This window comes from Struthio camelus, chromosome 1, assembly GCF_040807025.1.
Source record: "Struthio camelus isolate bStrCam1 chromosome 1, bStrCam1.hap1, whole genome shotgun sequence".
Lineage (NCBI taxonomy): Eukaryota > Metazoa > Chordata > Aves > Struthioniformes > Struthionidae > Struthio > Struthio camelus.
This window is the reverse complement of record NC_090942.1, coordinates 197,086,187-197,111,317: the sequence shown is the minus strand read 5'-3', so window position 1 is coordinate 197,111,317 and position 25,131 is coordinate 197,086,187. Positions and strand designations below refer to the sequence as shown.

Below are 25,131 nucleotides of genomic sequence, written 5' to 3'. Positions count from 1 at the left end.
AGAAAAGTAAATTGTAAATGGTATTGCCTTCTGAACATATCTGAGAAATGCTTTTTAAAGAAAAGAAGTTAACTTAAACCTCTTACAATACATTCCATATTCTTTTATATTTTTGTTGACCTTCTAGAAGTCAAATGTATTTTAAGCATTATCACTCTTATCTTTGTAACAAAAAAGAAAGAAATGCAAAACTTATTAGAAGGAATTCAACTGCTATATTTGGAATGCAGCAATTTCTTCAAATTCAAACTGAAGACATTTTGATTTTTCTTTTCAATGAAGTCTGTTTTTCCTGTATATCTGTGAAAACGGCCTCCCGGGAATGGGACTGAAGCAAATGATAAGAGCTTTGAACTGAGGAATAAGGGAAGGCAGTGGGAAGTGACTGCATTGTTCTCATCTGGCTTTACTACGTAGGAGGAGGGCAGTTACATACATGAGGGCAGAGCAAACAGTAAAATCTGTGGTCAGTAGGAAGGATGGCATTCGAGTAGGGCATATGATTAGTGAAAGGACTGTTCCTAAACTAACAACCAAATGCGTTGTCAGTAAAACAAAGAACCAAAATGTTTGTATGAAAATACCGGGAGTCTTGTTTGGTGAACAAAACGGGGTCATTTAAATTGCTGCTGCCAGAGATTGTATTGTAGGGATGCTGGAATCATGGAGGGATAACAGTTACAATTAAAAACCTTATTTATATTTTTGAAAAATTACTAAAATAAAAGAAGTATTTAAAAGATGCTTAAAAGGCATCTTTTAAAAAATACTTGCCTTCAGGAAAGGAAGGCAAAAGATAAAGGTGTGGGGTAGCTGTGTACTTTGATGTCATTGAGTTTAAGTAAGGGAGTAGGAGATAGCTTGGATAAAATAGTAAGAATTAAGGGTCAGAGTCACACTGGGAGAAAGACTGTAAAATAATTTATTTCAGAATAGATTTGAGAATCTCCTGTAGAGTCCCAGGATCAGATTTATATATATATATGTGTGTGTGTGTGTGTGTGTGTGTGTGTGTGTGTGTGTGTGTATATATGTATGTATGTATGTATGTATGTATGTATGCATAAGTATATATTGCTGTTGTATCGTTAGAAAGAGAAATACTATTCAGAGGTAAGTCAGTACAGAAAATCTAATATGGTGCAGATGAGATAATAATAGCCAATAAATTTTCTCCAGAAAATCCCTGATCAGTCTGTTCAGGGATACTTTAGGGATTAAAGATTCTGTTTCTAAACATGGTTTTGTTAATTAATAAAGAAATAGGGAAGGTGATTTTGGAAATTAACCTTGAATTTCTTTATTATGAGTTGGTTCAGCTTAAGATAAAATTGATAAATAAAGTTAGATTTGAAAATAGGCTAAATCTTTAAGGGCTGGCAAGGCAAATAGAAAAAGTTCTTAAACTGTCTAAATAAAAATGAAAAAGTAAAAGTACAGGAATGAGAAGAGTTTTGTTAATGTATTTAATGTCAGCATTCAATGTATTGCTTAAGGAAATTCATTTATTATATATTGATAGAAAGCCACTCCTGGAATAAGTATGGAGTACACTCCAGGAGCCAAAGTAGTGTATGTAAATGTATTACTGTTTTATATGCAGTTTAACAGGTAAACCTGAAGATCAGCAGGACAGCGGAAAGCTTATAGTGAGACCAAAGCTACATGTTTAGCATTATAACTGCTAAAATATCTCATGACATCTGAATTCCACCTTAAACAGTCTGTTTTTTCTTTCATTTTTTTCATAGCTCTCATACTCTTGGAGAATACAAGTTTTTATTCTCGTCTTGCTCAATTTTTAGTATGTATTCATGCTGCGTAAAGCAAATCCTTAGTGCTTTCTTTGCTGGGAACCCAAACTGGAGTGAGCCATAAGACTGATAGACTGATTTACAGGGAAAAAAAGCAAACATGTATACACTTCGGGTAATTAATATGTAAAGAGGAAACATGTTAACATAAACTCTATGAAATACGCAAACCTATGAAAGGGAGAAATGTTTGTCAGGGAACAAAGATATACCTCAGAGCGATGGGATCACAGTTGAAAAATGTTCACCTAACCAGCAGAATTTGAAAGTTAAAGTGAAGCTGAGTAGGCTCTGAATTTGAATGTTCTCAGAAGGAAAAGTAATAGAATCGTTATTTCTCAAGATTTTTAGAAAAGTAGACTGGCAAAATGCTGGAAAATGAGTATCACGGACAATCATGAGTTGGCAAGAGGATGCACTAGTTGACCCTTTTGGCCCTTTCCATTTGTGCAGTCTGTGTTTCTTAACGATAAATCAAGAATGAGTATAGCAGCTAATTGTTGCTGTTGTTTGTTGCTGAAGATCTTAATGAACTGCATTTCTCAATGCCATGACATCAGGGCCAACTTTTCCCTGAGGCCTTGGAGTTCATTCTGCAAAAGGATGGGAAACTGAACTATTATTAATGCTACAAATACTCAATTTTTTTCAGATTAATTGTGCCTGGAATGCCTTACAGGCTTTTAACGCGTTTTAATTAAGTTTTGAGGCACTGCAAAAGGAGTGAGGTTTGGGGATTCACCAAGAAAACCCCTCAAAATCCCTACCCATTTTTCCCTCTCTCCTAAGAACAACCACCTCAGTCTTGCACAATAAAATAACTGCAGCTGTGTGAATGTGAAACAACCAGAGATTCATGTTCAGCTGTCTGATAACATCTAATATTTATATAGTGGTCCTGAAACTGAAATGCAGTGAAAGTAGATACTGTGCAAAAGAAAAGATGTGTGGTGGTTGCATGTGAGTACTAAACCGTAAAGCATGTTCTCTGTCAGTGTTCTGCCTGTTTGTGTAGCATCTTGCTGGCTGCACGCGCAGTTGTAAACGTGGGTCTTTGGCAGTGGCACTTCAGTCGTACGCCGTGCAGTCTACGCACTGTATCTTTTCCCACCCCCAGGCTTTAAGAGTCCTCCTTTTAGTGAATATTAGGTGTGTGGAGTATGGACTACCCATCAAAGCAGCGAACTTTCAAAACTGTTAAGAATAGCAGCTATTCATTGGTCGTGTATTCCTTACCAACATGTTTGCAGTTCCTCTGAACTGCTTTAAGTACATTTAATCCCTGATCTCATTAATCTCATTAATTACTGTGGCACAGGTTAGGAAATAATTTAAAACAGTTTGTGCAGTGAATTAATCTGGTATTTTCAAAGTAGTATCTTGTAAGATGGCCACAACTTTTTAATACTGTATTAAACCAAGATATGAGGTCTCTTAATTCTTTACTGATGTGTCTAGTAAGAAAACTACTTTTAAAATTAACTCTTGCAGAAAAGTAAAATCTGTTTTAAGAATTTTTTGATAGGTTATTGTTTAAGAAAGCGGACTATGAGCTACTGTATTCCTAAGTCACATCTGAAATGCAACAGCCAGTTTTAACTTGTAAATTGAGATTTTTGAAGAATACGTCCAAACGTCTTCTAAAAAATATTGCATTCAAATTTTACAAAGAAATAGCCGACGTTTGGAAGGGACTGTGTATCTGTTTAAGAAGCTGCAGATCTGTGGGTCGGTCTCCATTTTCACGTCTGTGCATCCTTTTTCTCACAAGCTCGCGCTGCCTCTCCCTCCCACCCTCCCTCCTTCCCTCCCTCTGCATATGTGTTGTCTCCTCTGGAACTAAACGGTTTCACATTGAGATAATGAAAGTAAGGCTGTGGCGGTAGTTTGATCAGTCAGTAAAAAGCAGGCCATACTACTTTGCACTTAAATGCTACTCCTCGGATTGTGACAAAAGGTACAACGTCTTTGAAAAACGTAGCGGACAATAGATTACAGCTCAATGGATGATTAAAGGTTTACTTAGGCGGTTTCATTCAGTACATTTGTGCAGGTTTGGTCCGTTCCCAAAGAGACCTGTTCACCAATACTGGATAAAGGCGAATGAATACAGTATGTGCTGCATTAGAGTGGTAACACACAAGGGAGAACCTGGGTAACACAGTTTATTTTATTGTGTCTCCCTTTATCAACATCGACCTGCTCTTGAGATAATCAGTACAAGCTGGAAGAAGAATGAATGTTAGCGGAGTGACCTCTGAGGAAACAAGTCACCCGGAAATGACCATAACTTGGCCATCCAGCTTTCACATTTTTTCCCTCCCTCCCCCACTCTCAGGTTTTTGGTAACATTGACTTCCAGGGAACCTACCGTTCAAGCACTGATCTTTTCTAATGCCTCTCAAACTTGTTATATTACTTTTTGAATAGTGTGTTTAGAAGTCAGAAAGGTAGCTATGACAAAATGTCATTAAGGTGCCATAGTGTAAATTAACACAGTTAATGGAGCTACTCATGACTGACTCATTGACCCAGTACTAGGCTCTTGTGGAATTAATGGATGCCAGGGGATCAACCTTTTGGGAGAAAAAGAAAGAAAGAAAAAGAAATGGCAGCTGTAAAACCTTGAAGTGAATTATATTAGAAAAGTGAAAACGTCTGGGTTGGATTTGATTTCACTGGGAGGCCATAAAATGGTATACTCTTAGCAAAACATATTAAACAGAAACGTCAGATTTGATGCAAGTGGCATACAATTATGATAGTGTTAATAGTGGTCCTCTATCACCCCAAGACATATTTTTAAAGTTTAATTTCTCAGCAGCTTGGATTTGTCACAAGCTTGTAAATTAGAAAATGTGTTTGGGGATGTTTTCTCATGCAAAGACACAAGGCATATAATACTGTTAACTATACCTTGGGGTTTTAGTATAGCTATTAAAATAAACTAGAGATCATATGTACAGACAAGAAATGTCTGTTATAATACTCATTTTACCTTTTTTTTTTTTAACATCCCTCAGTAGCTTTACCGCATCGTTCTTCACCGAGAAGAGCCACGCTTCTCAGGCAGTTTGAAAGGTAGCTGACTATTAAATGATAGAAAGCTAACCTGTCTTATTAGAAGTGTGAATGAAAGGGGAGCAGAGGAGGTTACCAGCTTGTGAAATGTCAAGGACAACTAGACAGAAATTACTGCAAATGGATTTAGATCACTAGAATCCCTATTTTTATTAACTCTTTGAACTCTGGATATTTACTGTGGTGAGAAATTACCCATGACAGGTTATGTGGTCTGAAAGATTTGTTTGGATCCTTTGATATGTTTTGGCTGTAGCAAAGAAATCAGTACAATTCACTGAATTGTATTAATTTATGCAAAATTATATATTAGCTGAATGGAATACAGGAATAATATCATTATGCATATACATTGCTCAGTTGGCCAGTGAATATTTTTAAAATTTTTAAAATTCTAAAATTTTTAGACTTTTTTTTTCAACATTAGTGTTTTTTGTTTTATTTCCTTGCATTTCCTCATTTTATACCTGCAAACGGATGTACCTTCTAGGGAAGTTTATTTTGTGTTGTTATTTATGATGTTTTCCTTTACATCTTGGTTTACACTGGCTGACTAAATGCTTGTCATTTAGGAAGATCATATTTTGAGACTTTTCTTTCATGAACATTTGTAGCTTGAAACAGAAACTTTTCAGAAAACAGAAACTTTCTCAAAATCCTGGTAACTTCAAACCAGCATTCATTTGCATAGAGTGGGGTTTGCACCGACTCTTTACCTTTAGTTACAGTAACTGTGCAATAGGAGTTGCAAGGACCCACTTGTCAAATATTCTCTCTGTTAAGCCGAAAGCAGATCGGGAGACAGAAGATCCTCTGTGTCCTACCCACTGGTGCACATATTATCAATGAGAGGCATTTTTCCTCTGCTAATTTCTAAGTCTCCTAATCCCTACCTTAAGGGTGAGTTTAATAATTACCCTTTCCAAAGTATGGAAACTGTGGTTTGTAGGAACCTAGGTTTTATAGCAAATTGCACTGTGCATAATAGTGAATGAAAAAGGGCAGATACTATCAGAAAAATCTACAGTCTTAATCTCTGATCTAAAGACCACTGAAATTGCTAAAAATGTTAATTTCTGCTTCTGTGTGATGAGCATTTGACAAAATATAGCTGGGCTAAAGCATGTAAGAATAAATTATGTTATGCACTATTTAGGAACAATTTGATAACATCTTCTAATAGCTAGGATAATAAATCAAAAGTTTGGCAGGAGGTTTGCAAGGAGATTAAAAAAAATCTTTCACATCTCTAAAACTTAAGCAATGTAGCAATGTAAAATCATTGTCATTCTTTTAGACTTTTAGTATTTGAAAAGGTGTAAAGCTGACATTACAAATATGTAATAACCTATGTAAAGACAAAAAGTAATCTTTTCTCCATATCCATGATAGATTGATGGATAGGACAAAGAAAAATAGGCTTAGATCACATAAGAAGAGATTCAGGCCAGGCATTAGGTAAAACTTCTTCACATGAAAAATACTGAAGTCAGTTGATAAATGGATTTTGGATCTGCTGTCGTTCAAATTCTGGGACAGAAGGGCAGACAAGTATCTGTCAGGTAGTAGGTGTAGCTGAACCTCTTTTGGACCAATGAATGGGCTAGATCACCTCTTACATGTGATCCTGAACAATTAGATATTTGAGATGCCTGCTCCTATCTTGAACAAACAAAGCACCAGAAGAGCTTTTTGTCTCTACCCATATAATTTATTAGAATATAAACTAGAAGAAACCTACTTTTGAAGTAGAGAAGACTCAAAATCTGGCTCAGAAAAATTTAAATAGGTTTTGCAAATAAGCCTAGCCTTTGCTAATGTTATCTTTTCCTTCATTTTTGTGCTCATTCTTGCAACTTTCAGTGGCTTCTTTGTTGAAAAAATCCTCTCTGGGCCCTAGGAAAGCTGTCCTCTTTCCCTGGTTCCTTCATGTCCACTCTCTGCTTTCCTCAGCAATCTCCCAGGCTCTGTCTTTCCTGGTTGCTCTGTCCCTGCTGCCCCTTTCTCTCTGCGTCTCCCAGGTTGGACCTCTTCTCGCTAAGCATGCTCAGGTGCTCTGGAGGAAGGGAGCATTTGCCTTTCCTTCCTCACCCAGCATCTGCATTTAGCACGAGGTAGAACAGACCTTTTTTTTTCCCTTTTCCAAAGCAGTGAAGTGAAAATATGAACAGAATAAACTGTGAACAAGTAAACCTTTCTAACACACTTCTCTAGATTCCCTCTCATCTTCTCTTTTCTATGCTTCCAAACACGTGAAGACACATTTTGAAGAATTTTCCAGTGCCAACATGTTCACAGTTATGGGATGCCACGAGATTCTGTGACAGGCCTATTTTTTAGTGCATATTCATTCATTTTCCAGAAATACGAAAGGGATGGATTTATCTGAATTATTTTTAAGTGCTGCTGTTTACTAAGTATAGTCAACAGTAGAGGCAACAGATTTTCAAGATGAGTTAAGCAATACCAAAGCAAATTGAATGGTTGGTGCAAAATACAGGAAATACGTTAATATCTGGGAGAACTCACATGCGACATTGTACATATCTCAAGAAAAGGTTCAATCCATGCTATGTAGTACTCAAATAAGCCAATAAAATTGTAGGCTGAACTGAAAATAGCATTGAAGTGAATACCGAAACTATGACAGTGGTTTTATTTAATTTTTTGAAAAAGTGTTTAGTTTTGTTAATCTGACTAAAAAAAATTAGCAGAATGTGTAACTGAAATGATTTGGGTTCTAGGGAGAGTGCCAGAGTGTCATTTGTAGAGGATTTAGAAGTCTGGCACTGGTTAGTTTCCAGAGCACAGGAATAAGACAGGTCAAACTAAACATATACAATATAATAAATCTTATGAAGAAAGTAATTCGCATGCTTTCTGTTTACTCCATTTCTATTTATGTTTTCTGCTATCCCAGACAAGGGAACATTAAATTACACTGAAAGCAAATAGCAACAAAGATAAAATTACTAGATGGAAGTACCATTAAAAATATTCAGTGACTTAAATCCCTTTGTTTCAAGATACCACTGAAGTCAAAAGGTTAGTTGAATTCAAGTAAACACTAGATGTGCCTCTGAGTAACACAAATCTTTCAGATGCATTAGATGTAAAAGTTCACAATTAGAGCCAAAGACTTGAATGTTTGAAAGAGCCTATATGTCTATGATGGAATCAAAAACTTCCTTGTTATTTGACATTATAGGTTAGTACACCACCGTATTGCATAAAAAGTTGTAATAATTAAAAAGCAGTGGTTTGTATGTGTTTCAAAGATCTTGTTCAAAATAGAAATAAACTTTGTTTAAAAGTTATAATTTTTCTGTACTAAATTTTGTTTTATTTGAATATGATGCTTATGTATTTTGACCTAATAAAACTTCAACATTCGTAGGTCCTCAAGAATATGATGTTTCTTTGAGATAATGCTTTTATTTTGTCAGTCAGTAATTTGTAGATGTAATTTGCACATGTTGCTTTGTGACTAGCCCTTAGTCCAAAATTAATAGTAATTTGTTGAGCTCTAGAAAGGTTTCTGTCTGATTTTCTCCAACTGGGTGCATTCTTGTTAGATAGACCAAAGGGCTTCCTCAGGAACATGAGTAATAATGAATTGTGTTTAGAGAAAAGGGCAGAAGTTTGCTCTTGGAGATACTCTGAATAAATTAGAGGTATGTAACCAAAATGAAGATCGCCAGTCAAATAATCTCCTTTCTTTTGACATTGTAGGATATTCCGGATCGGTTTTTGCCTTGCTTTACTTTAGCTGCTGTTTTACTGTTTACCACATATAATATTTTTTAATATTTTTTGATTTTTGAAATTACATGTTTTATAATGAGCTATTAATTCAAGCCCAGGCTCACTTGGTTAGTATTTTGCACTGGCTAGATATTGATTAGCATTATATTTTAGCTTAGTCTGGATTCATACTGTTTGTAGTATATTACAAATGATGTAAAGAACCCAAGCAAATTGCCTCTCTAAATTTTTAACATAAATAAATTTTAACTGAATAATTGCCTTAAATAATTAACTTAAATTTTTAACATAAATATTCATATGTTTGTTTTTAATGATTAAACTTGAAAGAACCACCTATGCTTTAACTGTTCTATTCCCTATGGAGTTGCAGATCAGGTTTAATTAGATAAGTTAGTGTCTGCAGTGATTTTTTTATGCTCTGCATGTCTGCAGTCTTTGAAAGGACCACAAAGAGATTCAGATTTCAGGTGCTGTGTCATCAGTTTTCATCATGTTACACAATTGAATGCCATAGTGCTTTTAACAATGTAAATTTTGTGAATTTAATCCATATCTGGATATTAGAAAAGAGATGGTGGGCTTTAAAGCTTTTTTGCTATTGCAGTTCAGTAGTTAAATAATAGATAGCAGCAAATGGAGATATTTATTATGTCAAAACTATTGCATTTCTATTTAAATATCATAGACATTGGGAAAACTTATCTAAAATGCAATAAATACGCTGCAGAAGATCTTTGCTACTCAGTTAATGAACATTCACAGCTTAAATACTATGTATCTATATTTTAAGGACATTTACTATACTGACATTTTTCTTTCCATATTTTTTGAAAATTTCTTACAGTAGAAAAGTTCTTCCAGGCTAAATTGTATTTCTTTATGTAATCAAGTTGCCACATTTTCTTATGCAGTTAAAGCATACAGGGAAAGTAATACCAAGATAGTGTTATATTAGCAACTTTTTTTCCTTTTGAACAAGTTTAGCTAAATGGTGATTAAAAAAACCCCATATGTTTATAGTATTGAGGGATCAGCGTGCAGTTTGTTGTAGGAATTATCCTGATCTGTTTTATTGATAGGTGCTGCTTTTACAAACTTATATCCTTTATGCAAACAAATATGAGAAATACAAATATTGTCTAATATTTCATTATGACATGTATTTTTGAGCTAAAGTACAAGAAATAGATTATAAAATTTCACAGAAACGTGAGACAAACAGAAATGCTTTAATGGCTGCTACAGCAAAGACCAGTTCTAGTATCATCATTTAGCATCTCTGTGTAAATGTAAAGTTACATGGTGTGTTTTCTCCCTGATAGGAGTTAATTCCAGAGTTTTACTACCTACCGGAGATGTTTGTCAACAGTAATGGCTATAATCTAGGAGTCAGAGAAGATGAAGTTGTTGTGAATGACGTTGAGCTCCCTCCTTGGGCCAAGAAGCCTGAAGACTTTGTCCGTATCAACCGGATGGTAAGCAGCATTTTACTTTAGCCCGAGTAATGAGGTCTGTGTTTTAAGGAGCTAACCTATTGCTGTTTTTTTTTTACCTCTTCAGAACTAGGTTTGAAAAATAAAAGATACAGTGAGAGAGAGTTTTCTTTCTGTTTTGCTTGACAGAACTCTTTATTTTAAATTGGATTTTCCTTTAACGTGACCAAATAATGGAATCTGAAATTCAGTTAATTATTTCCTCATGAGAAGGCATCAGATGGGCATCAGTCGAACAGCACAGGACAGCCTGAAAAATTCAGGATGTTCCTTCTGACTGTCTTGTACAAGAAAAAAAAAGTTATTATAAATGCTTTTGTACTGAAAGAAATAGTATGTTCTTACTTGACCAAAGCTAGGCACTTCTTATTCAGAAGAGATGAACTGGAAGGGCAGAAATACAAAGTTAAACCAGCAGCTGTTGTCTCTGAACAAATTTTGCGAAAGAACTGTTCTAGTGTAAGTCACCATGAGGCCTGCAGAATTCTAGCATGAAAGGCATTTATCTATATTGTGTATTTTTGTTTAATTTTACAGATAATGTGTTAATAATAGAATTGATACATAGGTATTAGGCATGTTTCTAGTTATTTTTATGAAAAAAGTTATGTTCTGATATTTAAGCCAGCAATAGCTCAATTTCTAGTTGTATCTTTGAAAGGAGTCTTCCTTAAAATGTGCGTTACCTGCATTGCTTGTACGTTCTTTCAAGCTGTTTGTTTCCATACGGTTGCAGAACTGTTCCGCTTGTACATTATTCCCTATAGTGCTTTTGTGGTAACATTGTAAATCTACCAGTGTTGTTTTTCTTACAATCAGTTTGGCAATTTAATTTCAAGAACTGCATATTTAAAGGAAAATATTCAGGAGTGGATGGAAAAAATAGCTGTATGAAGTTGAGAAGAATAGCAGAATATCATAAAAACAAACTAGATGTCCATGATTTAGAAGTGTCCTCTATTTAGGACAGTAAATGATTTGACATATGTACAGCAGTCTCCTAAGGAAGTGATGGCAACCTCATCACTTGGGACATCTGAAATGCACAAAACAAAGCATGAAGAATGTTTTCCAGGGAGTAGTCCTTCACTGGCAGGAAGAAGCTGAGTGATATTTTCCTTCTTTTTCTTGATTGATTTCCTTATAGGTGCATATATTGTAACACTCTTCATAAAAACAAGTAATTGTCACAGCAATAAATGCAGGTGCAATTTTATTAGCAGACAGGAGGTGACTGCAACCCTCTGTTAGCGTTCTTCAGCGTGACAAACGCAGTCACAGGTGAGGGTCTCTAGAGTGTCCATGTCACTGAGTAGAGCGCCTTTTCAGGCCGTGGCTGTGGCTAAACCTCTAGTGGGTCCAGGAGAAATCACACTGAAGTTGACCAGAGGTTTAATTTTGACATCTGTGAGAACAGAGGGAGGTACATGTTGTGTGATACCTTAGTGAAAAAGGATAAACAAACTGCAACCTCTTGGTGAAAATGATGAGATGCATACGAATGACTCGCTTAGGGAGATTTTATAAAAATACCCCTTCTTGTATCCTAAATTGTATTTCTCTATCTTTCCTTTTGTAAGTGCAAAGGTGGAAAAATGAGTATGAGTAAAAAAAGGCACTGTATGATAAGCGATCTCTTGAATATAAATGTGACGTGATATTGATTTCTGTGGTGAAATTTCTGCTTTTGAGAAAACAGCAGAGGATGTTCTCTGTGGAAGAGTTTGGTGCCGGGATATTTACGGCTGTTGAAGAACAGCTGCTTGCGTGAATTTGGAGGGTTACATTTGTGCCCCTTCCGGACTAGCTTTCAATAAAGGATGGTAGTTAAAAGCTGGAAACACTTTTTAAATATTAATGACTGATTCCATATGTGTGTAAGTATGCTCAGGCTGCCACAGGATAGACAAACTTATGCTAAGAGCAGAGTAGTATTAGAATTTCTGGCTTCAGTTTACTGAGCACTCCTCAGATTCCTAAAATCAGAAATGGTCTCACTGACATATAATATCCTTCCTATTCTTTCTTCCACCTGTGTCCCCACAGATGTGAGCATCATGCTGTTTTGATATAGTTTTGCCTGGAGGCATTTTCTGCATGGCCTTTATTCATCCCAGCATCTAGTCTTAGCAAGAGCCTGATCAGTAATTAAAGTTTGGTTCTCCACAGACCCATGCTATCTTCAAGTGAGCAGTCTGATGAAGTTCACAAATGATACAAAGTCAGGAATTGTTAGAATTAGGAGAAAGAGGCATACGTTTCTTTGAATTAGGTGCAGAATATACACAGAAAATCACCTTGGGAGAAAAAAATGAAAGATATTCAAGAGAAAGCAGAAATCTGGAAACAAAAATAGTAGCAAAAGAGAGCAGAAGCAAGGGTAATAACGAGCAGTAATTACATTAGATAGCACTCTAATTCTATATGGCACCAGAAAGAACAAGTATATTTTGAGGCCATCTATGGAGAATCATTGCATCACGGAGGATGTAAACAGTTGTACCTTTCTATGATCCTTTTGAGACTGCACCTGGATTATTGAATTCATTTCTGGGCAACTAGATGACAGAAGAAGTATTCAAAATTGGATGGAGTTCAGAGGATAGAAACAGTGTGAATAACTTTAGGTTGTTTAAAGAGCATGATACGTTAATAGTTTTTTGTAGAGTTTATTATATAGAAATAGCACGTAGCTAACGTAGGATAATCCCTTTATGAAAGTGTAGATAGTATGTATATTAAGAAGTAGTAGAATTATATTTTGAAAGGTAAAATATGTAATAATTTATCAGAAAAACTTTATCACGTAGGAATTTATTAGCGCATGGAACAAAATGCTTCTACCTTCTCATTTTGGACACTAAAAATAGACTGGACAAAGTATGAGAAAATGCACTTTAGGGAACAAAATTGGAAAGTCTGACATTCCTTACCTCATGTCTGAATCCATGTTTTCAACTGGTCAGCAGATGTATTATTCAGTTAGGTCATGCCTAGGCCAAGCTTTGGGTGTTACACAAGAATCTATCTCAAGAAAAAAAGATTGCTTGGGTGTGGTGCTGAGGTGTAAAACAGCAAGCCTGTGCATATTGGGAATTTCTACATGGCTTAGCAAAGCAAGTAGAGAACACGTTTACAGGAAAGTCACAGAAAAGGGAAGAATATTTCAAGTGTGAACCTGACCCATTGTCTAATGAAATCAGTGGTAGTCATTTCCTTTCACTCAAAAGCATCCTATGTGGTACCATAGAGGAGCCTCTTGTTTTCCTAGCTGACAATATTTTCATCTCTTCATATATATTTTTTTTCTTGTTGCAGTCATAGTTTTATATGGGAACAAATACAAATCCGTAATACAGACTACTTATGAATGTAACATAAACTACTTATAAACTACCATTATAAATGTAAACGTTTTCTTTAAATTACAGCAAGAATTTCAGGATTTCATACTGAGACTTAGCAAAGCAACCAGAGAACAGACACAGAAAACATCACAGAGACATAACATAAATTGACGTAACAATTTAACCAAGTAGTTAACATGCTTTACTAAAATTGTGTTCAGACTTAAAAATGTTTACTTGGGACTGCTTTGCCTGATTGTTCAGTTGGGTGTTTTACATTTCAAAGTAAACACAGAAATGGAAATGGAAATGGTTTTCCATCAAAAGAGATTCCATTAATCTCGAGAAAATTAGACTTATTATAAAGCTTGGAAAAGATGTTCAGCCAGGTAACTTTTACCGATTACAGTAGATTGTAAAGCACTCAGTGTATACATCAGGGATTGTTGTAGCAGTTTTATTTATCCATACAAAGCTAGACTGATTACGCCGGACTTACTCATGAAACATTAATACAGCCCTATGTTCAATGCTAACATGATTATGGTCTGACCTCGGTGATGTCAGAAAGGACAGAGGCAGAAAGTGTCCCTGATAACATTACCCTAATGCTGGGCTCATCAATCATAATCTCCCAGTTTACCAGAAAGGGAAAAAAAAAAAAAAAAAACCACGCATAAAACCTTCCACAGATGTGCATCTGTAGTCCTACTCAGCCTCTCAATCCCCACAGACTTAGAGCAGCCCTGAGAGCCAGAAATAGAACGTATTCAGTCAGTAAGTCAAGCATGTTAAATCAAGGCAGGGAACACCACTGTGAAACGCTGAAGCAGAGCTTTTATAATAAGCATTCTTTAGTTTGGAAACAAAAGATGCAATATTGTGTAATTCAAAGTTAATTATAATGATATAGCGATTATGGCTTATGCACATATTAAATTACAAATTACAGTGTCGAGTAAAACACATTCAGTATAAATTATATTTTTGAGAATCGAAATGGTGTCCTGTTTTTGTAATACATATTTTGTCACTATTACATAACTCTGTTATTAAGACTGAATTTTCTTTCTTTCTATGAAGTGATTTATTTACACTCTTCTGCCACCAGTTATATTTTTTGTGCTGTTCCCTGGCTGCTCAGAGGCATGCATAGTATTTCATAATTAAAAAGCTTCTTGAATAGTCATTAGATACATATATTATTAAATCTCTGCGCTGAAGGTTCTGGAAGATTTATCTTTTTCCCTCACTATTCAGCAGCAGTTGACATTCCTTTTTTACCAGAGAAACAGTAGATATGATTTTATTTTACCTCATCAGTAGTAGTTTGTTTGATTTTATTTTTTGTATTGCAGTCGCATTAGTTCTTAACGCAATTAAATTCATCCATAGCTCACAGGGCTTTCAATCCAATTGGAAAATTGCAGCAATTTTTTTTTTTTTTTTGAAACTTGCAATACTGCAGAAGAATCTACTTATATCACAAGTTGCATATGTAAAGGATCAATTTCCCTGCAAACATCCCAAAACAACCCAAATCTGGAGAATGCACTTCTCCTTCAACAAAATGAATTTTCAGGTTTCCTGCTTTATTTTATGGCAAAAGCTAAAGAGTTTACTCCAGTAATCAGTCCAAGAAATGACAAATGAGTCATTGAAAGAGTAGGCTGAGAGAATCTGCACAGTTCAGGGCTGCTTAGGTGTGTGGACGTAAGAGCAGAAACAAGAAAAACCCAGGTCATAGGCTGAGACTGTAAAGTAGCCGATGCATTATTAAAGCAGATCTGCAAAATTGAAGTATCTTGCAGTACTTCAAAAGAAATATTTTAAACATACTGAAATTAAGTTAATAGCAAGAGATGAGTTAATGTAGTAGTTAATAGCCAGATAAATATTATAGCTTATAGCTATGCATAGTTATATGTACTACATACATATGCTAAATATATATCGCTGCTTATGTCCATATATAGCTGGTAGTTTACTATCTTATAGTATTAACTAGTAGCCAGAGCCCCTGCTGTAGTAGGAATTGGAGAAACAGATAGCAGATAGCTTTGGAGGAGAGGGAAGCAAGTCAGGAGTTACGGTACCGATGAGGGGCAGCATGAGAGCTTTTCGCTTCTCGGGTAGCACAAAATACTCCTCAGCCTTGGTAGCATTAATGAGGTTTCTCTCTGTCCTTGCTCTTCCTTCTGGTGAATCAACTGCTCAGTGGATCTGAGAGACTTCGTTGCAGTTAATGTGAACAGGTTAAGTAAGCCAGAGATGAAAGGGAATGGGATTTACAGTAACTTTGGGTCATGATATATAAAAGGGTGGTATTAAAAATAAAGGAAATTCATAACTAAACACTTGTTTAACTCCTTCCTGTATATTAGAAGATTTTATAAATTCAGAACTCCGGGTACTTTGCACAATATATGCTGTGCATTAAAATAAAAAACAATGCCTCCTACTGGAATTTCTATGAAAATAATTGTAGCACCACATTGGGACTGAAGGAGAGGAACGTGTGCAGAATTCATACTGCACAAGGCTTGGTATCTTGAGGGGAAGAAGTTTAAGTGCAATTACATAAGGACTTTTCTTAGACAGACATCTAGTGGGAAGGTTAGATTTTCAGCTGTTCATAGCTTAGAAGGTTAGCGTTACTGAGGAGTGATATATGAAATTCCTATACTTTCTCAATAAATAAAATTGAAAATAGCTATACTACTTAACACTGTCCAATGGTAATTTGGCTAATATTACCTTTAATTTAATTATTTGACATACATATATACATACATATATGTATATGCATACACACACGCACACATATGAATGTATATGTGTGTGTATAAACTTACTAATACATATTTATATTTTATAACAGTTAGGGATCAGATTTTCAATCTGTGGAACATTTGTGCTTTCATTTGCATGCAAACACACAAAAGCTACAGTACCTTCACTTTGAAATATTTATTTGCCTTCCACTGAACACGGAATACTGCTTACAATTTAGTATTAACAGTACAAGTCATCTTGCATTTAAAATAATAACATAAGAGATTCCTTACTCAAAACAAAAACCATGAAAAAGTACTGTGACTTGAATATTACAATATGAAAATGAAGCAGTAGTGATATATAACAGTGGTCCAAACAAGTTCAGTTTGAGAGTGCCAAAATATAACTCTAATGATTTTCTGTTTATTTTAATTATAATGGAAAATAAATGGGATATTAGCTCATTTCTATTTAACAGTAAGAATCCACTAAAAGTCTTACATAATAATCTATATTTATATAAGTTAATGGATTTTTTGTTTTCTTAAATTTCAGATTGAAAATATGCCCAAAAAATTAAAAGCCCCCAAAATATTTTAAACCCAAAATGTTCTCAAAAGCTCTGTTCTGCAAGGCAATAACCAGCCTGTTTTAAAGATCTTATTATTGTTTTTTTCTGTATGCTGCTGCTGCTGTACCTACAAATTATTTTTTGCGCAGAAAATTCCCTCACCCTGTTCCCCACTGAGCCTTGCATATCCTTGAGAAACCAAACCATGTACTGTTGACAGTGAACAGCTCATAAATTTTCAGGAGGTACTAAAACAGCAAGGGAGCAGTCTGTGCATTAGAGCAAATTAGGGCGAAGATCCTATAAGTATCAAATCGCATGAATAGTGTAACAGAAGTACTTGAGAGCAGTACCAGCAAGCCAGGTAGCAGACCTCACGTCAGTGGCAGGAGCTTTATCCGACTCAGACGAGTCCGGGTTGGAAAGCGCAGATCAGGAGCCTGTTCCCCACCAAGGGCTGCGTAGGACTTGGCAGCCCTTCGGTGGCCTGTCTCTGAGTGCACCCTATAACTCAGGCCCAGCCCTGTTGACAATAATTCCTTGAATGTCCTATTTTATGTGGAATTCTGAAATTTTTAGTTCAAAATAATTAAATTCAGCCCTTAGAAATTTCCCCAAATCTTTTACTGCATTTCAGCATACAGACCTTTAAGGAAACATAGACTTGTACAGTACGATCAACCTGCTTAAAGAATTGGAGACAGAAGACATGACATGCTGCTGTTAAAAAATACTTTGTTTATTCAGTAAGTTATTAAAGAACAGTTCATCCGTGTGAACTAGAAGTTCTCCAAAACAGTCAGTGTCAGTAAGACCTTCCCTGGAATGACAAGCTGCTGAGCAAGGGGTGGTCATGCAAGTTGAAACTGCCTCAGGGAAACATAACCTAGGCATTCAACTTTCCTAACGGGGGGAAGAGGATGTTAGAGAAATTAATGTGTGAAATATGCTGATTTGACCCAAGCATTTATTTTTACAACTTTTACTGTCCTACCTTTAAGTAGTCTGCATTTCTCTAAAAATTTAGCCATTTTCCTGGAATGTTCACTTCTGTGTAGTCTAGAAGTGAAGATGGTCTTTCTGACTAAAACAAACACCTAACATTTTTCTCCATTAGTTACTTTATTAACAAATAAATAATGAATATGGATGCAAGAAAACCATATAAATATGCAGAACTCGGAGATGGAAGAGAACAGTTAGGCCCGCCAGCTATAAGTTGGTCCGAGACAGAATCTGGAAAGACAACAGACTTGAAATTGTATTTTAAATTTAATTACATAAAAAGGAACATTAAAAATCAAGCATTTAAAAGTTAGGAAATGCTTTATTTATGATGGCCTTGGCACAGTTAGTTTTATCCTTGCGTGCTAACATCTTGCATGCTGAATGAGATAAAAGTCCTATGGAAAAGATTATACAAGGTCAAGCAGTTATTGACTATTTCATGTTACACGCACTCAGTGCAATATGATTAAGGACCTAGCATTTCTTAATTTATTGGGAGACATGCTTTGAAACTAAGTAGTATTTTTAATAGTATTTGATATTAAGTAGTATTAATGCTATTTTAATACTATTAGTCACAATTTGCATGCGATGTCCTGTGATTTTGAAAAGGAAAAAACAAATTGTTATATGGTTCTCTGCAACATTTCCTTATAGCACCTTATAGTCTGCTGAACTTAAGCTCTTGAAAACCAAGGCACAGGTCAACTCTTAAGACTGATCCTCCCCATCCATTTTGCTCGGGAAAAGCATTCCCTGGGATGGGCAGAAGAGGGCCGAGTTTTCTCGCACGCCACAGAGAGTTCCTCTTGCAAGTGGAGCGTTAGAGGGAAAATGTGCTGGGAATGACTGATCTGGGGAGGCAGACAGGAGAGGCTGCCCTGTGTGCTGCTGCCCCAGTGGGGTGGGCAAGGGGTTGCTCCTGATGGTTATTTTATTGCTTGGCCCCACAGCTGATGATTATTTCTGCAAGTGTCTTGAAGCTGCCCTTTTATCTCCCTGTAAAACTTAAACTTCCCTGGAGCAAATATGAAACCCTATCCTTGCTGAACGGATTTCCTTTGAGTAGTGGCAGCATGCTAGAATTTCTCGGAAAAGAAAACAAATAAACCACACAAATCTTTGAGAATGAAAAGAATTGAATAATATAATATAGAGGGTTGCTGCCAACTCTTCCTGTCTGCACTGACTAATGGTAGACTTGACATGCATGTTTACATAATAAATCATCTTAAGGTTGGTTTTATTTTCCAGAAACATTAATGTAGGAGCCCAATTTTCTACTAAATGCACGGTGACTAAACACCTTCACTTTAAGAACTAGCCAAATAACACTGCACTTTGTTGAATTCTAGCTGTGTTCAGAAAAAGAGTTTTCATACCAATGTGTTACAATGTGAGAAGCGGTACCTAGAGGTACTTAGCAAATCAGTATTCCTGAACACCACTTTGTTTACCTTTTCAGAAGACCTTTCAGAATTACTTTCTTCTTTTGGAATAAGTTATGAGATGTTCAACATGCCCAATAATAAAAGCTGCAATAAAATTCACAAAGTATGCTGTCCCCACGGCACCTAATATTCTGTTCTCTGATGCTCATAGCTAGGTAGTATTGATGCTGAAACACGTTCTGTCTGTATAAATTTTAAAAGTGAAATCAGTGTAAATCAGTAGAGCGCTTCACTGTAGGCAGTCATCTTACTGTACTTCTAAAGCTCCATTTCTGTGTACGGGCACAAAGGGATCCTGTGTTCTGCAAACACAAAGCTCAGAAGTCATAAAGAGTCTAAACTACTGCAGTAACAAAAGTTCTGTTAGTTAAGCAAGGTCTGGCTACAAATAACTTAAATTTTCTGTGTTCTAACAAACTAATTGGAAGTTAGTTCCCAGATCTAACTCTCTCCCTCAGTTGAGAGGCACTAGGTATATGATGCAGTACAAGACTAGGACTGTGATGTAGTTCAGGCAAGGACACACATAAAAATCGTGATAATAGAACAAGAGTCTTCATTTTAGTATCGTTTATCACAGTCCTTCTCCTAAGGTAGTTTTAGGGAGGATGAAATGAGTGTGCCAGGATGCCCTGCTCAGAAGACTCTCCAGGGGCGTAGGGCCAACTAAGAATGGCATTTATTGAAACCCGAGCCCCAGTAGAAAAGTTCCCTCAGAGACAGACTTATTGAACTTTTTAATGTGACTTCTGGTTTCATTTGAATTGTTACTGGCAATGTTGCAACCGGATAGTGCAACATCACTTATATGCATTAGTGCATCAACTTATATACATTAAAATTTATGCTTTTGCTTTAATTATTATTAAAACTGATGGGTGATAAACAAATCCATTAACGCAACACAGTTCGCTTAAACACATTCTGAGAGTCTTTATAGGGAAATTATTTGTGTATCCGGGTACAGGCCCATGGGAAGCGAAGACGGGTAGTCTGGTAGAGGAGTAAGGAGAGGCTGTATAGTGCTGTCAGCCTTTGAAAAATCCAGTTCAGGCAGTGATATCTAATAATGCAGCCAATAATATCTAATAAAGGCAGATTGCTTGGATCAGGCTCAATGGTAATAGTATCATGATTTCCTCTGGCTAGAATTAATTTCTTTCCATATGCTGAGCAAAGGAATAGAAATCCTTGAATCCGTTTTTGAACTAGCTCATCATGGCCTGTCTTCTCTCTAGTAAACCAACCTAATACCAAAAATGAGTGTGAAAAATGCTTTTTGACTTTGAGAAATACTCAGTAAGTCACAATTCACACAGAGGTCAGAATTTAATTTTGCTCATAGAGCTTTTTAATCCTTAAGCTTTCACTTTATATTTAAAACTAATTAGAAGTAGTTGGAAAATGAATTGGAGGATTGCGTTTTTGAAATTGTTTTCTTATTTCCATCAAATTTTCTGACAAATTACATAACTTACTTGACAAGTCTGAAAACTAACAATTAAAACCCTTGCAGCTAGGAGAAACCCAGTAGCTGAGAAGAAGAAAATTGACTTGATATAAAGCTGAATAAAACATGAAGAATATCTTTTCAGGTTTTCTTATAATATAATTATATCTACCTTTTAATATTTGAAGGATTTCAAATACATTGGATATACCTGAACAAGAAATGTAATCATGTGCATTATGTTTCCTCAGTTAATAGGAAGGCAAGACATAATTTAAGCATGAAATCGCGAGATGGAATTTGCTTCCTAACTCAGAATTTCACTTTCAGGCCCTGGAAAGTGAGTTTGTATCATGTCAGCTTCATCAGTGGATTGACCTTATATTTGGCTACAAGCAACGAGGACCAGAAGCAGTGCGTGCACTCAACGTTTTCCACTACCTAACGTATGAAGGCTCTGTGAACCTGGACAGTATCACTGATCCTGTCCTCAGGGAGGTAGGTGCTTACTGCCATTTCATTCTAAAAACTGCTGTCATCTCCCAAGAACTGGGACTTTTACATCTTTCACTGCTGGAAAAAATTGTAGAGTGTGATTTAATTCAAAACTTAGGCCCTAGGTGACTTTAGAAGTATTAATAAGCTAGTAAAAAAGCAGATGTCCCACAGTATTTTGTTTACTTGAATTTACTAAGATATTTAATGGTCATATGATATAACATATGATGTTATGAGAAATTACAGTGTAATGTATATTCTATAATATATATTCTACTACTTTTTATAGTTTACTTTTAATGAACTCAATTAGTAGAGCCAAAAATCTTAAACAAAACCTTACGTCAAAAGTAGGGAAAAATTCTAACCTTTGCAGTCAGAAAATGTAGGAGAGATTGCGTATCTGAATTAGAATAGAAACGGAATAGATGGAAAATAGAAACAATTCAATTTCTTTAGTGTTAATTATGTGAAGTATAATGACAATGTCACTAAAATGGAAAACATTAGCTAATTGTGGGAACTGTGGGCATACAAATGTGTATGTTTGTGTATATATGTGTGTATGATATTTATACGTACATATACATATACAAGTGTGTTTTAAATTTTATGGGTAAATTTCAAGAAAAATTCTACTAGCTATCCTAATAGATGTTTTTTTCCACTCACTGTATTTGTTTTTAGTAAGACTCTTAATTTGAATAATTATTTCTGTAATATCATCCATTCATTGGATAAAACAATTGAAATTGGGTGAAAAGTGTGAAGAAGCAACAGCTGCTAGATGAGTGCTGCGGTGATGAAGCTATACATGCAATCTTCCATTCCCCCAGATAACTACCATCTGCTGTATGCAAAACAATAGTAATTTATACATTGCCAGGAAATGGGTTATTATTGTTTGTTTGTTTGTTTGTTTTTAAACCTTGGAGATGTGAATCTACAGATTTTCGAAAGAAATAGATTCTAAAAAGCATTTATATTCTGCTAGATGTTGGGTTTTGTCATGTTTTTAGTAGTGCATTGTACGTCTCTTTCTACGCTTTTATGCCTCATCAGAGGCAAAAGAACCCCAAAAAATTCAGATCAATAGATTATTATGGCTGGATCTTCACAGCATGCACTATAAAGCTTATATTTTGTAAACAGTTTGTATTTGCTTATTTTTAAGAATGGGATGAATTGCACTGATTTCAGTGCCTTAAAAGTTTAATGTTAACTTCTACATAACTGCTTTCTGGATGTAAAGACTCTAAGCCACAGAAGCATCAATAAGGTACAAAACAGTGTACACAAAGGAACGATGTTATTTAAAGTATAAAACAGGTGTCAAGTACCATGCATACAAGGGATTTGCACGGTTTAAGGCCCTCATTTGCATGGGCAGACTCCTATGTCTTGACTTTAAGGGTCTGCTCCCGCAGGGCAGCTTGTAGGACTGAGGCCTATGTGCCTATCTGTGCACCTTATTTAACATCTTATGACAGGATGAGACTCTCCAGCTCTCCTGTGGCTCCACTTACATGCATAACTTGTCATCAGAAATTTCGAGAAATTTATGGGGATGTTTTTGTTCACTGGCTTTACATCTAGCCCATACCCTGTCATTCAATAGCATATAAACCTATACTTATGCTTTTATTTGTGCTGTATAAACTTCCAAAAGCAGAATTTTTATCTTCATTTCCACAAGTAAGATTAGTAAATAAAATTCATTTTTACTGAACAGAAGACAAAATGTCTAGTAAAAAATAGTTCCTCTTAATATTTGTTATAGAGAGATTTATAAAATTGTATATTTGTATATAAAAATAATATACTTTCTCCTCCTAGAGAGTTAAAACATTAGTGGTTTGTGGTCTGATATAAACAGGTTTAAAACATCCTTTTTAATCATTTTTAATCAAAACTTACAACATGGTTGCCTATACATAGGCAGATTTAGAGCCTTTTTCATTTCTCTGAACTCTGTTTACGAAAGTAGCAGATATTCTCTGGCCACTAGTGAAGCATTTGACATCCGGATGATCTAGAAGATCAGGTATTTGGATGTCATGTTTTTGTTATATTCTATTCTATATAATTTTTTTTGTTTGCATCATTTTTCTTTGTTTTATTCTTGCTTGTACTAGATATTCCAGAAAATATATTTAAAGTAAAAAGATCATAAGCCTATGAAGACCCCTTAGAAATACAGAAATGTAAATATAGGCACATCAGCAGCTTTAAAAATAATGATTACAGTTGTTCAATATGTTTTGCACTAGCAGGTGTTGATGTCTGGCGTTTTAACTTGGAAGCACTGTAACTTTAAATTAATTGAGCTTAGCAGCCACCCAGGAAACCTTATATCACAGTATCCAAATACTCTTGATATTTATTTGCAAAATAGACTGAAACACGTATTGAATGTTCCCGATAAATGATTATGGAATAAGCAAATCAATTCAACTTTATCAGTAGCAGCTGCTATCAGGCCATTGAACTCAAATAAATTGGTAGCCTCCTCAAACTGTGGCCATAACTAATTTCATACTGAGTTGAGTCCCAGCAGAACCTGTCAAAGGAAATAAGGCTCCAAATTAAAAAAAGCAGTTTGGTCTGAGCTTACTGAAACACATCATTTGAAAACGTAGATCCCAGTGGCCTATCCTCACTATTCCATGGCCTTTTCACTTCCACCTGTTTCTTGACCACCTCATTTAAACCCAGAGGAAAATATTGTTCTTAGCTTTCTGTTAAGAGTGATGTAAGATTAACTTCAGTAGCTATTTGTCTGGAGCACAAATATATTCAGTGATGGGATAGTTCATCCCGGCCAGTAGTTACTTCTTTCTCACGTGCATAGGCTGCACGAGGAGCCCCTTAAGAACTATTTTCCATCTAACACTGGAAAAATGTCCTGTGCGTTTTCCTTTTTGACCTATGTAGTATAAGAGAATCTCTCTGACTTAGAAGTTATCTCTTCATTTTCAATTTTGCAATTTCACAAAGGGTGAAAATGGAATAGCATTATATTGCAACTAGAAGCTGCAGTAGCATTATATTTTAGGTTGCCGGAATATATAAAATCAGATGTGTTTATCCCTATAAGAGGTCTTTGGGAACTTAAGAGCTGCGTTAGATGGATAAAATATACTAATTTCATTTAAACATACTGATTTTGATTTGTCAAGTAACTCTGTGATTGTCTCATGCCACAAAAATATGATAATCACCTTAATGTTTTTCAAATAGGGATGAGATCAAAATGAGAGTCTTGACCTGCTGTACAGAATGTCTAAACATAATTTTGTTTAGGACATTTCTGATTAGAAGTTAGGAAGCTCTTCAGTTCTATCAGTTCTAGTGGCCTCTTATTCTGTACGTTGCAAAATTGTTTTCATATTTTAATAATGAGAAAAAGTATGTATCAAAGAATAAATATTTTCCAGCCCCCAAATTAATTATTCTTTTGTTTTTCGTTGCAACCTTTTGTATTTTCTCATTTGTAAATTTATCCTTTTTCGAAGAAGCAGCAGCCAGGTGTAAACTAAAATTTGAAGAACTGCTTAAGGATATTGATTCATTCTTACTTGACAGGTGAAATCATGGTTGCAGCACTAACCACAGCAATTACAGCATTAAAATGTCAAGAAATTAGAGGTCAGAATAACAGATAATTTTCTTCCTTTTGTCAGATTAGAAACTGACATTCTTTGACAGCACAGGATCTCTGGCTGAGAAAATTATGACAGCTTAACTCATCTTGTACTTGTAAAGCAGTAATTGATAATGAACTTTACCATGACAGTCTTCTCCTGTGGAGAAACATGACAGAACATCCCCGGTACAAAGCCTGTATCTCTTTTTAATATGTAAACAGTAGT

The 25,131-nt window shown here is 35.5% G+C and overlaps 1 protein-coding gene across 13 annotated transcripts in view; it reads left to right on the top strand.

Annotated features, from left to right (window-relative positions):
• NBEA (neurobeachin) overlaps positions 1-25,131 on the top strand; it is a 530,623-nt gene that overhangs the window by 462,964 nt on the left and 42,528 nt on the right. For all 13 annotated transcript variants that reach the window (XM_068930067.1, XM_068930069.1, XM_068930074.1 and 10 more), the window contains 2 exons: positions 9,986-10,138; positions 21,092-21,259. In XM_068930067.1, the coding sequence (XP_068786168.1) occupies positions 9,986-10,138; positions 21,092-21,259 (321 nt within the window). The remainder of the gene's footprint in view (positions 1-9,985; positions 10,139-21,091; positions 21,260-25,131) is intronic.